We start from the raw sequence: 15,218 nt of genomic DNA, 5'->3' as shown, positions 1-15,218 counted from the left end.
ACAGCTATAAAGAACTTGAAACGTGGGTAGTTCCTAATGAGATGTACTATATATGCGCAAAATGTGTTCTGGAATTTGCAGCCTAGCCAGGATCTCTAGCCAAGTTCTGGTCGTTATTGTCTTGTTACATCTGTATTTATACCAGTTGATTTTAATCCTGTCAATTTCTATTGAAAAGGTTAGGGCGTTTCTTATCTCCATTCCAGAGAGTAAAGATTATGTAGCTTAAGCATGATTGTTCGTAGTTAAAGTGATTAAATACCCGCCTGGCACTTAGTTAAGGGGTTTTATCCCCTCCCTAACTTCAGGGAAAAATCCCTACTTGGGGAAACAACCTTTCTCAGAGAAGTGACCTTGGTTAAAACACACAGCGCTAAGGAGAGCAAACATATTAAGAACAGTATGCCATATACGCCAGGTCCCTTGAAACATATGCTGTGCAGATGTTTCTTTCCTGCAGTAGCTGTGTCAAGCAGCAAGGATGGACCGGCTTCCGGCAGAAAGGCTTAGTGGGAAAAAATGTTAAAATAAAATGCTACTTTAAGCAATAAAAAAAAAACATGCTTATTATTATTAAAATCTACTTTTATTGATTTCAGAGAGGAAGGGAGAGGGAGCGAGAGAAACATCAATGATGAGAATGAATCACTGATCGGCTGCCTCCTGCACATCCTCCACTGGGGACCGAGTCCGTAACCCAGGCATGTGCCCTGTCAGGGAATAGAATCGTGGCCTCCTGGTTCATACACTGACACTCAACCACTAAGCTACACGGGCCAGGCACTAATAATGTTTACATAATATTTTGGATATAGTAAGTAAATCAAATATATTACTAAAATTAATTTAACTTGCTTGCCCCCACTTTTTATGTGGCTACTAGAAATTTTAAAATTGCATGTGGAGCTCACTTGATGTTTCTGTTGGACAGAGCTCGTCTGGAATGTGCCCAGGTGCTGTCTGCATTATGGATATTTACTCTTTCCTGGTGCCTCGGTCATCACGCGAACTTCAGCTACCATCATGTGTGTAATCTGTAATTGTGACATCTGCCCACCCTCAGACCTAAGAACACAACCTCAGGTTGTACTTAAAGCTGTGACTTTCTATGGTTTCCATCAGTCTGTCTGCCCTCAGCAACACCCCTCTAGCAACCTCCAATGCAGCACCTGAAGATTTATTTGGAATTAGATTGTACAACATGAGAGGATAGAGGTTAAGTGAGGGCTGAAGAAGTTCTCCGAACAAAACTGGCTTCAAGGCCAGACTCTCTGGTGACATTCTGACGGCTCAGAGACCCTTTCCTGCCTCGACTATCCTAGCAGATCCCTCTCGTCGACTCCAGACACCTCGCGTCAATTGGAGCCCTTTACAACCCTGGTTAAACCCTTCAACAGACGTTTCAGCTTGAGAAGATGAAAAAGTTCTGGAGATGGATGGTGGTGATGGCTGCTGAGCAATGTGCTTGATGCCACAGAACTGTATGCTTAAAAATAGTTAAAATGGTGAATTTTATGTTAGTTATTTTACCACAATTATAAAAACCATCTTCAGCCCAGCCAGCTGGTTGAGCATTGACCTGTGAACCAGGAGGTCATGATTCAATTCCCGGTCAAGGCACATGCCCAGGTTGCGGCCTTGATCCCCGTCGAGGGCGTGCAGAAGGGAGCCGATCAATGATACTCTCTCATCATTGATATTTCTAACTCTCTCTCCCTCTCCCTTCCTCTCTGAAATCTTCAATAGTTTCATATCTTTCTCAGGATCAAGTTCAAACTCTTATGCAGGTCATACATGGCCCTCAGAATCTGACCTCTACCCACCTTTGTAGCCTCCGCCTTACACCATCTGGCCTGACGTTCCCGGCACTTTCCCTCAACACACCACGGGAAATTAGATCGCAATGCCCTGCACATATTATTATACCTAATAAGCCCTTCCCTATCTCCTGCACCCCTTTCCTCATCCTTCTAAACTCCACCCCAATGTCACTCCTTGGTGAACGTTCCCGACATCCCAAGATGACTCCTATCCCCACTGTGTCCCAACTACACCTTGTGCTCCGTCACCTTGCAATCCTTACCTTTTGGAATGGCACTGTTTGGCTCGTGTGATTGTGCCCACTGGGAGCTCACTCTGACAGGGGCTGTGCCCAGCCCCAGCACAGAGGCAGCATCTAATGGTGCCCCTAAATGCCACTGAGGCCACTCAGTACACAAGTCCTTCCTGGATGCTACCAGAGGCGGCAGTGCCCTAAGCACGGGGAGACTGGGGTGGGAAAACAAAGCGAAGCCCTGCTTCCACAGAGCGCCCACGAGTGAATGCCCGGTGAGCACAAGTACCACAGAGAGAACGGAGGCCCAGAAAGGCGGTGTTTTGAATAAGGGAGCCTGGAGGTGTCCTCTCGGTAGAACAGAAAGAAGCTCCCAGATCCAACACGGAGTGGCTCTGTAAGTGGTAAACCACTGAGCTGTGGTCTGCACGCAGAAGGCACTAGAACAGCCGTGGGCAAACTACGGCCCGCGGGCCAGATCCGGCCCGTTTGAAATGAATAAAACTATTGAAAAAAAAGACCGTACCCTTTTATGGAATGATGTTTACTTTGAGTTTATATTAGTTCACACAAACACTCCATCCATGCTTTTGTTCCGGCCCTCCGGTCCAGTTTAAGAACCCATTGTGGCCCTCGAGTCAAAAAGTTTGCCCACCCCTGGTCTAGAAAGAGAAGGCAAACCTTCCTCTTTAAGAAAAGCAAACCATTCCCTCTCTACCCTATCAACACAGCAGGTGTGCAAAAACCACCGGCTCCCTCGGCACGAACAGAAGCGCGACCTCGGTGGGTGCAGTGCCCTAACAGTCTTCCCAACTGCACCCCGGTTGCCAGGAAGCCTCCCGGTCGCTGGGCAAAACTCAGGAAGAGCAGACACCCTAGAGCTTATCCTGTCCCTAACACAGTGCTCTAAGCACCTGGCCCTCCTCACCACCACCTTTAAAAATTCAGTTATGAACCATTGCAAAGAGGAAAGTCAGGCACAGAGGCTGAATAACTTGCCCAAGGCCACAGAGCTAGTGCGTGGCAAAGCTAGAACTTGAAACCAGGCATCTTGGCTCCGGAGTCTGAGCTGTCCTCACTATGCCATACCCTTTCACATTTCGTATTTCTTACCACAAAATACACTTTGTTCCTATTGGAGAGTGTGTGTTTTTTCCTGTAAATCCCCAAATTGTCTTTCCTCACATGGTGACCAAACTTCACTTCTCATCTCTAGTTCTGTCACAAAAATCTCTATACTTCGATCTCTTGTGAGGTTAACTATTATTTTCTGCTATTATTCTCAAGACAGCCATTAGAGAGAAATATGAACATTCAACAGAGTGAGAAGCAGGGCACACACCCCCAATGCAGACACAGAACACACTGCTGTAAAAAGTGTACATATAAACTATGGGAGGTGCTGGGAGCACACAGACGGGGCCCAGGCCGGCCACTGCCAGGGAAGCTTGGTCTAGTGGGGGTCAGGGTGGGGCTGGTAAGCAACCAACAAGCACAAAAGCTGACGTGTGTGGTGTGCCACAGATGCCCAGGCAGCCATCTAAAACGCCAAACACCTATTAAAAACCACTCAGTACATGGCAAAAGACTTCCTTGCTTGCTATGTTTAAGTAAAGACTTAAGATTTAAGAGTAATGTCTTTTTGCATCTAGCAGGCATCTCAAACAACACACCAGCATAAAACTCATCCTCCCCCACAGAGCCCTCTAAATCTTTTCCTTCTCAAGTGTTCTCTATCGTAAAGGAAAAACAAGCCTGGCTGCTGAAGCAATAAACTTGTTATCCTCAACTCCAGCCACTGCCCTTCCTTCCTCTCTCTCTCTCAGTCACAAACACAGTTACCCACGGGCACACACACTCACACGTAAGCACGCTTGCAAGCAATCACACTTACTTGCACGCACATTCACCCTCACACTCACTCCATCAAATCTACTTTACCTCCTTTTGACTGGGTCTTTCTCTTCTCCTTCAGGCCGAGTCCGGCCTGCACCAACTGGTCTCCTGACTGCTAGTCCTGTTGTCCTGGTGCTAGAATTCTCTCAGACAAACCTAGCTGTATCACTCTACTTCTTCAAAATGTTGATGGTTTCTGATCACCCACAGGATCAAATGCAAATCCTACTACAGGACGCACACACACGTGCCTCTTCACAACTGAGTCCAACACTACTTTCTGTATCATATCTTCTTTCGTTCAACAAATCATCATTGAACGCGGACTATGTGGCCAGTCGTTGGGCTAAGCACTGGTGTAAATAGCAAATAAAAGGTGACAGCTCCTGCCTTCATAAAATGGACAGGACAGGAAACAGGCATCCTCTAGTCCAGGGGCGGGCAAACTTTTTGACTCGAGGGCCACAATGGGTTCTTAAACTGGACCGGAGGACCGGAACAAAAGCACAAAAGATGGAGTGTTTGTGTGAACTAATATAAATTCAAAGTAAATATCATTACATAAAAGGGTACGGTCTTTTTTTTTTTTTTTTTAGTTTTATTCATTTCAAACGGGCCGCATCCAGCCCGTGGGCCGTAGTTTGCCCACGGCTACTCTAGTCACACAAAAGACAGTAACTATGCCAAGTACTGCAAAGACACACCAGCAAGATATTCTGAAGTCAGATAGTGGCGATGGCGTGCAATCTTGTAAGTACCCTAAAAGCTGCTTGAATTATACACATTACAAGGTGCATTTTATGGGATGTGAATTACATTTTTTTTTTTTAAGTACATACCAGGTTGAATGCCTGTGTTGGTGGATTTTGCCAAGGGAAAGATGGTGAAAGCTTTCCAGAGGAAATGAAACTTATTATAAACTAGAGGCCCAATGCATGAATTCGTGCACGGGTGGGGTCCGGCCAGCCTGGCCCTAATCGGGGCCTGATCACGGCCGGACTGGCCAGGGGGAGGGGTTGTGGGCAATTGGCAGTGGGCCCCACCCCCAAATGGGGTGGGGGGGGGTATCTGGGGTCAGAGGCCAGGGGAGGGGCTGTGGGAGGTTGGCTGGCAGGCCCCACCCCTGATCTGGCCGGTTTGCTGGCTGCAGTGGGCATCATAGCAACTGGTCATTATGGTTGTTAGGGCGTTATGGTCACTGTTTTTTTTTAATATATATAGATAACTAATACTTACTGAGCATTTACTACACAACAGGCACGTTTCCCTTTAAAAATCTGTTTTATCATCCTAACAACCCTACACAGTTACCATTATTTTTAAAAATATATATTTAATATAATAATATATTTTTATTGATTTCAGAGAGGAAGAGATAGAAGAAACATCAATAAGAGAAAATCATTGATAGGCTGCCTCCTGCATGACCCCTACTGGGGATTGAGCCAGAAGCCCGAGCATGTGCTCCCACTAGGAATTGAACCGTGCCCTCCTGGTTCATACACAGGTCTGACACAACCACTGAACTACACCAGCCGCGCCATGGTTACCATTATTATCCTCTGCTTAGAGACAAGGACCTGAGGGTTCACATAACCTTTCCCATGGTCAGAGAGTCAATAAATGGTGATGCCAGAATTCACACGTAAGCCAACTGACTCTTATTTGCTATAGTGAAGTCATCTAGGCAATGCCTGCTACTCAGACTTACTTATAATACAACTAGAGGCCCAGTGCACAAAATGCATGAACAGGTGTGGTCCGCAGGCCTGGACGGCGATCAAAGCGTGAGCGTCTGGAATGGAAGGGCAGGTCCCAGCTGACCTCTGGGTCCTGGGCAGCACCTGGGCCCCCAGGGTCCCCTTTGCCTGAGTCATCGGACCCCTGCCTGGCTCCCTCTGTGCCTGGGAGCCAGGCGGTGGCCCCGCTGCCCGCCACCATCACTGGTCACTGTCTGCGGTGTGATCGATGGAGCAATTGGGCCCCCCGCTCGGCTCCCTCAGCGCCTGGGCGCCGAGCAGTGGCCCCGCCCCCCCACTGCTCATTGCTGTCTGCGGGGTGATCGGCTGGGCAATTGGGCCCTGCTTGCACCCACCTTGTCCTGGCGCCGCCCGCTCACCTGCTCCACCATCCCACTGTGATCCTGCTCTCTTCAGGGCCCATCGTGGCTGGTAGCGCCTCCACTGCCACTCACTGCCAGTGCCATGTCGCCGATGCCTGCCATGTTTTGCGCCACCCCCCTGGTGGTCAGCACATGTCATAGCAAGTGACCGAACTCCCAGTAGAGGGGACAATTTTCAAATTAGGCTTTTAGTATATAGGACCAGAGGCCCGGTGCACAAAATTTGTACACTGGGGGGGGGGGGGGTGTCCCTCAGCCCAGCCCAGCCTGCGCCCTCTCACAGTCCACGACCCCTTGGGGGATGTCTGCTTGCCGGCCTAGGCCTGATCCCCCTTAGGCCCTGGGGATCGGGCCTAAGCTGGCAGTCAGACATCTCTCTTGCAGTCCCGGGCTCTCGCAGTCCAGGACCCCTCGCTCCTTACCACCCGCCTGCTGTGGAGGTGGGAGAGGCTCCTGCCACTGCCTCTGCGCTCGCCAGCTGTGAGCCTGGCTTCTGGCTGAGCGGTGCTCCCCCTGTGGGAGCGCACTGACCACCAGGGGGCAGCTCCTGCATTGAGCGTCTGCCCCCTGGTGGTCAGTGTGAGTCCTAGTGACCGATAGTTCTGGCGTTGGGTCGACTTGCATATTAGGGTTTATTATAGAGGGCAAGTAAACCGCTCTGTTTCATTTCTTTCAATATAAGTTTCTCTCCATGTCCTTTGTCTTTACCATAGCCTATTGAGGACCGGATCCTACACCAGCCCCCCAACACCACCCCCTTCTGACTGCATCTCCTCCATTCCGCCCTCACATACGTCTGCTCCAGCCACACGGGCCTCCTCGTGTTTCTCCAGTATGCTGGGCACGCTCCTACCACAGGGACTTTGCATTTGCTTGAGCTGTGATTATAATCACAGCATGTTATAAATCATGATGCTACCCACACTTCAGTTAACATGTTCTCTAGATACACTAACCATACCACTGGCAAGATTCTGTACTGAACTGTACACTTACTATTTTGAATGTCACTTACTAATTTTAATAAAAACTACCTCATTTTTTCAGTCTTCTACTGTTCTGCATGATGTCACATGAAAGGATTTTTATTTTACAAAATCCAGTAACAGCAGATTTAAGAGTAATGTCTTTTTGTATCACAGCAGGCATCGCAAACAACACAGCCAACATAAAACCCATTCTTCCCCGCAGGGCCCTCCAAATCTTTTTAATCAGCATGAACAACAGTCATACAGCTACCTCTACAGCAAAATAAAACAATCAAGCAAGAAAACGTCCCAATAGAACTGGATCACCACCATGCCTCCATTCAGCCTTGAGCCATAGGTTGTGAAAGAACCATGGCAACAGCACTTCAAGGCACCAACCCACCAAAATTTTACAGAAAAACTATTGCCCATCTGTATACAGGGGAAAAAAAAGCATGCTTATATAACTTCAATATAATAACCTGGTGATATTTTTAGCTCCTATCCTGCTGAAAATCCTAAGTAACTCTTAAGTATCTATACCGACATGTTCTGTTCAAAGTAGAATGCTGAGAAAAGAAAGATACATTTGACACATTTACATTTAAAATAGCATTGTCCCTCAAGATGGTGAAAACTGCCGGGACCGGTTTGGCTCAGTGGATACAGCGTTGGCCTGCGGACTGAAAGGTCCCAGGTTCGATTCTGGTCAAGGGCATGTACCCTGGTTGCAGGTACATCCCCAGTGGGGGTTGTGCAGGAGGCAGCTGATCGATGTTTCTAACTCTCTCTCTCTCTCCTTTCCTCTCTGTAAAAAATCAATAAAATATATTTAAAAAAAAAAGATGGTGAAAACTATCACTTTTTATGAAAACGATTCACCTTGGGATGCTTTTCAATTGTGCGCTTCATTTGAACTGAGCACAAGGTGGGAAGTTAGCCAACCTCAGATTACTAGCACCTCTAGTCCTTGCCTTGACTTCAGCAAACTCCGGAGTGACTGGCCCAGAGGCCAGGAGCAAAGGCTTTTGAGACGTTTGTTTTCAAACCTTGCTTGCCCACTGCCTAGCTGGGGGCCTCAGCCAAGTGTCCTTAGCTCTTGAGCCTCAGTTCACCATAAAAATGCAGACAGCACCACAAAACCTACGACACAGGGCCCTGGCGCAGAGTGACAGGTACCATTGGCGGAGTGCCCACTATTACTAAGTTGCATTGTAGGAAGTTAAAGAGCTGCAAAACTTTATGGCTGTACTTAATACTGCAGCCTTTAGAAGAGCTATCCATGCAGACTATTTTTAAGTTCAATAAAACTAATAATAAAAGCTTTTATAGGCACAACTTTGTAGGATCAAGGCTTTGCCTTTCCTTTTGTGAAATTTTTGGCAGTCCAAAGGCTAGAAATAGTTTTATTATTTTAAATGGTAATATTACGTGTGTAATTTTTGTTTAAAAACAACTTCTCCATAGGTCATTTCAGAGAGAGCTTATGAGACCAAAACCAGGAGCTCTTGACACTGTGGCCTACGATTTAAGTTCTCCATAGGATGTAACAGACAATAGTGCTATGTTCTCCCGAGGAGATGTAAAATTTAGCTACTCATACCAATGATTAGTGATGTGGGAAAGTAAATAAATGTTTTCCAAGTTTTTTAAAAAAATTATCTAGTCTTTGTTTACTGAATTAGGCTATAAATTTAAGCCTATCAGTGACTTAATTATTAATTAACAAGAATAGTGAACATCTACTGAGCTCTTCCTAGCTGCTCTATCATACAAAGGTGCTTGGGCAGCTTACTAAAAGGCTGCCAACACGAAGTGTGCCAGGCTGCCTCACCCTTTGATGTAGCCAATATGAATAGTATGGACCTTCATGAAAGCATCTGCTATACATCAAGTTTGGGACCAAAATAACCACTCGGTAATCACCAGGACCAACTCATTTTACAGATGAGAAATGGAGGCCCGAAGAGTTTAAGTCCAGAGGTCACACAGTTACTAACTAGAGAGGCCTAGCAGCTGATCTCCCTACTCCAATTTGTTGTTTTATCAAGAACATGACAGCCGATGGTTCAAAAAGAGGGAGACCTGTGTTAATACCTCTAAATGTTTCAACATGGTTGGGAAGACACTGAAATAAGTGACTGTTCGCTTAATGTGCGTTAAATATTAAGCACCAAATAATGTGACTCACAGACCATAGCGACATGTGGTGAAAGGGCTCCAGGGCCGGAGATGCGAGGAGCCAGCTAGTCCCACTGCGTGGGTCCTCGGGAGGTAAGGAGTCCCACTGCTAACGTAACCAAACACTGCCGCCAGCCTGCCCTTCTGAGGAACAGGACACAGTCCAGGGCCATACAGCTTCCTTTACTCAGTTAGCATTCCTTTGGAAGAGGAAAAAGTATCCTTAGCACCACTACCCATACACAAGGCACAAAAAGACTTACCAACTGCAAGTGTTTGCTCTTTTTTTAAAAAGAATGATGCTGCCCTAACCGGTTTGGCTCAGTGGATACAGCGTCGGCCTGTGGACTGAAGGGTCCCAGGTTCAATTCCGGTCAAGGGCATGTACCTTGGTTGCGGGCACATCCCCAGTAGGGAGTGTGCAGGAGGCAGCTGATCGATGTTTCTCTCTCATCGATGTTTCTAACTCTCTATCCCTCTCCCTTACTCTCTGTAAAAAATCAATAAAATACATTTAAAAAGAATGATGCTGACTAATGATCAAGACAGTTTTCATGCTTTTAGGCTCTGAATCAGGCGATTTTTATTAAAATCCTTATTTCTATCAGAGTTCTTTACGCAGAGCCTAAATGCTTCCAGGTCCAGATCTTAGGGACAAGTCAACAAATAATCGTTAAAATACAGTTTCTTGGGAAAACATCTTTAAAATGTCATCCACTGACAGACAAAAAAAAAAAAAAAAAAAAAAAAAGGCGAGTAACTACAGAAAATAGCATGCAAAACCATTTTGATAAGGAGAAATTCCAAAATGTAACTGTTTAAAAGTAGACAGTCATGGAACTCTATGTAATGGGCAAGCTGAAGACTTCTACAAAGACTTGGATGTGTCAGATGAGAACACAGTCAGATGCTTTTGAATTGACCACTTGGTCAATTCGAAGTCACCACAGACACTGCACACTAACGGCCAATGTTCAGATAAACTAAAACACACTCTACACTGCGCTGCCTCCTGTGGTCACTGAACACACACGGCTGCTGAGCACCTGGGATGCGCTGGTCTGAACGGAGATGTGCTCTATAGTGAAACTTCCCTAATCCATACTGAACTCACCAGATTTCAATGATTTAGTACAAAAAAAAGGGCATAATATCGCATTAATAATGTTTCATATTGATTACGTGCTGAGATGACAGTATTTCTGATATAAATGAGTTAATAAAAGCAATTATTTTAAAAATACCACCCTTTTGCTCAACCAGTGTGGCTCAATGGTTGAGCATCAACCTATGAACCAGGAGGTCACCGTTCAATTCCAGGTCGGGGCACATGCACAGGTTGCAGGCTCGATTCCCAGTGTGGGGTGTGCAAGAGACAGCCAATGATTCTCTCTCATCATAGATGTTTCTATCTCTCTCTCCCTCTCCCTTCCTCTCTGACATCAATAAAAATATTAAAAAATAAAATAAAATACCACCCTTTTAAGTGTATTTTCTAGAAAACTTAAAATTGTGTCTGTGGGGCTCACATTACATTCCTATTGGAAGTGCTGCTCTCTACAAACTATGCAAAATACGACCCAATCTTGTTTCGATGATTCACCGTGATGATGAACACCAAATATACAATAAAGGAAGAAAATCTTATTCATATCTTGGGTATGTAGTTTGCGATACTATCAGGTAAGAATCACATGTCATTACATTTACAATCAACCCCAGCTGTGTTAAGAGAGGAAAGACTCAATCCTACAAGTAGTATTTTTAGGGATCAAGAAGGAAATACAAAGTTAAAGGCCACACAGAGGGACTAAGAGAAATACCATCTGTCTCTAGAAGGCATTTTAAAACAAAAGCAGGGTGATCAAGTTAATAACCCTCGCTGTTTTTTAAAAGCAGTATTTGATTATTTTGAGTATCATGAAGAAATTTCCCAAATGCCAGCTAAGCAAACTTCTTTACAAAGGAAAGCTGGTAGGGCAGACTAGAAACCGGCCATGCAGAGGTGAAATGTCTGAATGTATCCTGTGAAAAATATAAACTAAGCTTTTTTTAAAAAACAAACAAACAGGGTATTTAGAATTAAACATTACGCAATGATAAAATCAGTCCAAATTTTGCAGGTAACCTTCCATATTACTGTAGTGTAATACATCAGCCCACCCTTACAGGTTTAACTGAAACTGCTTTCACGATTCCACACCACCATAATGTTCCAAACCCGGCCGGCAGAATGAGGGGGGACCGTTTCCAAGTACCTTATCTTGCAGGGGGTAAAATTAGAAACCGACACAGAGCCCAGGCACGATGGTAACCATCTGCATGGCGTCCACAGGCACTCTGGACCCCTCAAGCTGTCTGACTGCAGGGAGGCCCCGGACCTGGGGTGTCTCCGTCCCCACTAAACTCCTGGGGGGAGGCCGTGACTCGTTCAAGGTCACAAAGCTGAAAAGTAGCAGAGCCAGCGCGGGACTCGGAATCTTCGGATGCTCACCCAGCTCCCCTTCCCTTAAAGACAAGTCCTTCCCTGAAAACCAAACGCTCAGAAACACAACACGCCCGGATGCCAAAGGCGGATCTCAGGCTCAGGCGCTGCAGCAGGGCGGGCTGGAAGAGATGCCGAGGAGGAAGCGCCCGGGAGGATCAGGGGTCCGACCGAAAGCCCTTGGGCGCAGCCGCAGAGAGCACTCCGGCTTCCAGGCAGAGGCTGCAGAGAGCTTCGCTCTGTGTCGGGGAATTTCACTAAATAGACGGCACTGGGAAAGCCAACCCACCCCTCTGGGCACCCGTCCGATTCTCTTCCTGTGTCATGACCTTTGCTTCCCAAGAAGCTGGACTAGAGAATTAGAATTCAGCACCCACGGCTGCTCAGGGGGCGGGAAGGGAAGACGGGGCGGGGGGGGGGGCGCAGTGGCCAGTGTCTCCCGCCCGGCAGGACGCGTCCCGGAGCGCAGGACACAGGCGGCGCTCCCCCTTCGCAGCGCGGTGACAACGGGGGTGGGGGGGTGGGGGCACGGCGGGAGGCACAGCCCCAGGCATGGCTCCTGAGCGGCTCTGCGAGCCCGCACCTCCCCCCAGGTGAGCTCCTGCCACAGCAGCTTCCAGAACCAGGATCCAAATCCGCCCTCCCCCCCAGGTGAGCTCCTGCCACAGCAGCTTCCAGAACCAGGATCCAAACCCGCCCCCTCCCCCCCCCCTCCCCCTGCAGATGAGCTCCTGCCCACAGCAGCTTCCAGAACCACAGCAGCTTCCAGAACCAGGATCCAAATCCGCCCTCCCCCCCAGGTGAGCTCCTGCCACAGCAGCTTCCAGAACCGGGATCCAAATCCGCCCTCCCCCCCAGGTGAGCTCCAACCACAGCAGCTTCCAGAACCAGGATCCAATCCCCCCCCCCCAAGTGAGCTCCTGCCACAGCAGCTTCCAGAACCAGGATCCAAACCCGCCCCCTCCCCCCCCCTCCCTCCGCAGATGAGCTCCTGCCACAGCAGCTTCCAGAACCAGGATCCAAACCCGCCCCCCCGCCAGGTGAGTTCCTGCCACAGCAGCTTCCAGAACCACAGCAGCTTCCAGAACCAGGATCCAAACCCGCCCCCCCCCCCAGGTGAGCTCCTGCCACAGCAGCTTCCAGAACCACAGCAGTTTCCAGAACCAGGATCCAAACGCGTCCCCCCCGCCCTCCCCGCCCGTGAGCTCCTGCCACAGCAGCTTCCGGAACCAGGCGGGACCGCAGACGCGGGCTCCAGCGCGGGAGCCCAGCACGTTGCAGGCGGGGGCAGAGGCGCCGCAGCCCCGCACCTGGGCGAGCGCCACGCGACCCCGGCCTCGCGTTCACACCCGCCAGGCCGGGCGGGAAATGACGGGCTCCGACTCGACCTCCTGCCTCCCCGCCCGGCGGGAAGGGCCGCGGCCCGGGAGGACCCGCCCCGCTCCCGCCCTCGGACCCCCGCCCGGCCCGCGCTGACAGCCCGGCGCGCCCCCACCTGCCCGCCCGGGGTCGCGGGGCCGGGCGCGCCCGCCAGGCCGCTTCCTTCCCCGCCCGCCCGCCCGCCCGTCCGCCCGGCTTCGCGCGGGGCCCCAGGCGGGGGGCGAGGGAGGAAGGAGGCTTGGCCGCCGGCCCGTGGAGGAAGCCGCCGTCGCCCGCACCCACCGGCATCATCGCGACGCGAGTCCGCGACGCCTTCCGCCGCCTGACAGGACGCTCGGCGCCGCGCCCGCCGCTCCGACCGCTCCCAGGCCGCGCGCCGCCGCCGCGCTCTCGGGCCCTCGGTGGCGGGTGCGGCGGGTGCGGCGCCTGGCCGGCCTGTCGCGCCCGCGGGCGCGCTGCGTCGCTGTCCCGGGACCCGCAGCCGCCGCCGCCGCCGCCTCCGCCGGAGCGCCTCGCCGCCCGCCGCAGGCTCTCGCCTCAGCCCGCAGGCCACGCCCCCCGCGCGTCGCCCCCACAGGGCCAGCCGCCCGCTCCGATTGGTCCGGCGGGGACGGGGGCGGAGCCTGGGCGGGGCCCCGCCCTCCCACCCCCTCCGGCGGCGCCAGGTGCGTGCGCGTCCGCGCTCCCGCGGTGGAGGGGGGTGCGCGCTGCGGCCGCCGGGCCGCTGGCCCTCCTGGCCGCGCGGGACCGACACCCCGGACTGTCCGAGGCCTCCGGCGTGGGAAAGCGGAGGCGCACAGAGGGAAGGGCCCGGCCGGGACCCCGCGGCGAGTCACACCCAGGCCAGGACTCCAACCGCGGCTCCGGGAGGCGGCGGGGGCGGGGCGCGCCCGTGTCTGACCGCGGCCTGACCCCGGCTCCCCGCGCTCCGGGGGGCTCCTGGCGAGGGGCCTCGTCCGAGGGGCCTGAGTGCGCCCGGAACCCCCACGTGACCCGGCCCCGCAAGGCACTGGGGGAACCCACGAACGTGCCTGCGCTGCGGCCCGTGGACCACCCATCGCCCCCACCCCGTCTTCTTGCGGCTTCCGGTGCCCAGCTCCCTCGGCCAGAGGGCCCCCAGGACGCGTCTCTGCCCCCCAAGCGTGGCGTTTCATACAAGGGCACCCTGCCCCGGCCTCGGACGCCGGTGCCCACCTGTGCCGGCTCCGGAGCGCGAACGTCCCAGGGCAGGTCCAGTCCTCTGGGCTCCAGGCCTCTCCCCACAGCCTCGTCTCCTGGGCACCCTCCCCTCTGGCCCGAGCGACAGAGACCTGGACGGACCACCGTGTGCCCAGGGCCCAGTGCAGGGCATGGAGCAGGCCCGGGGGAGGCTGGCCAGCGGGCAGGATGCCTGCCTGCCCTGCACAGTGCGCCGGCCCCGCCACCCCGTCCACAGCACCCCTGTGGCCCACGGCACCCAGAGGGGGAAGCCTGTTGATGGCCCCGGCACCAAAGACCGTAAACTACCGTGGGAAGGGCCCGCTCCCGGGAGGAGGCGGCGGCCTGGGTCCGTCTGTAACCCGTCTGCTCCTCCAGGAGGCCGGCTGCTGGGAGGGGTGCGGAGCCAGGAGGGAGGAGGCCTGGAGAAGCCCCTGCCCTCTCCTGGAGCCGGGGACCTTCGGAGGCCGCGGGTGGGGGGGGGGCTGAGAGGGGAGGCTTCCGTTATGCAGACATTGCTTCTGCCGCGCCCCCACCGTATGACCTTAGACAAGCACCATCGCCCTGTATGTCAGTTTGCCCGTCTCTCTAATGGGAGGATGCAGACATAACAGTGCGTGCCTCGTGGGATCTGGGGAGCTTCAGACCCATGTGTCAAAGGCCCTCACACAGCCTGTGAAGCATGGTAGCCGCTCCTCTGTCAACAGCAGATGTCTGGAGTGAGGCTGCCATGAGCAAGCAGGCTCCGCACATGTTCTGGGACCTTGAATGTATGCCCTTGGGCGTCAGTGGCTAGAGGCATCCCTTCTGGGAGCAAGATCCTAGGCAGGAACTCAGAGACCAGGCTCTTGCGCCAACTCTGCTTCTTTAATATATATATATAGATCAGGGAGGAAGGGAGAGAGAGAGAAACACCACTGATGAGAGAGAATCATG

General features: G+C 51.7%; 1 protein-coding gene and 1 non-coding gene across 4 annotated transcripts in view; one reads left to right on the top strand and one right to left on the bottom strand.

Moving 5' to 3' along the window:
- PPP1R13B (protein phosphatase 1 regulatory subunit 13B) overlaps nt 1-14,479 on the bottom strand; it is a 79,754-nt gene extending 65,275 nt beyond the window's left edge. Inside the window, exon 1 of one of the 3 annotated variants that reach the window (XM_059685181.1) lies at nt 14,280-14,479. Coding sequence is in view for 1 of the 3 variants with exons in the window: in XM_059685174.1 (XP_059541157.1) it covers nt 13,368-13,376 (9 nt within the window). In the remaining 2 variants the exon portion in view is untranslated. Of the gene's footprint in view, nt 1-13,367; nt 13,625-14,279 lie in introns of those variants that run through there. The other 2 variants (XM_059685192.1, XM_059685174.1) reach the window with 2 other exon arrangements.
- Nucleotides 8,505-8,627, top strand: LOC132224778 (small nucleolar RNA SNORA25). Its single transcript, XR_009450730.1, has one exon. It is a non-coding gene; the product is annotated as a small nucleolar RNA SNORA25 (small nucleolar RNA).
- Nucleotides 14,480-15,218: the final 739 nt, after the last annotated feature.

Source organism: Myotis daubentonii, chromosome 1 (assembly GCF_963259705.1).
Source record: "Myotis daubentonii chromosome 1, mMyoDau2.1, whole genome shotgun sequence".
Lineage (NCBI taxonomy): Eukaryota > Metazoa > Chordata > Mammalia > Chiroptera > Vespertilionidae > Myotis > Myotis daubentonii.
This window is presented reverse-complemented; position numbering and strand designations above follow the sequence as displayed.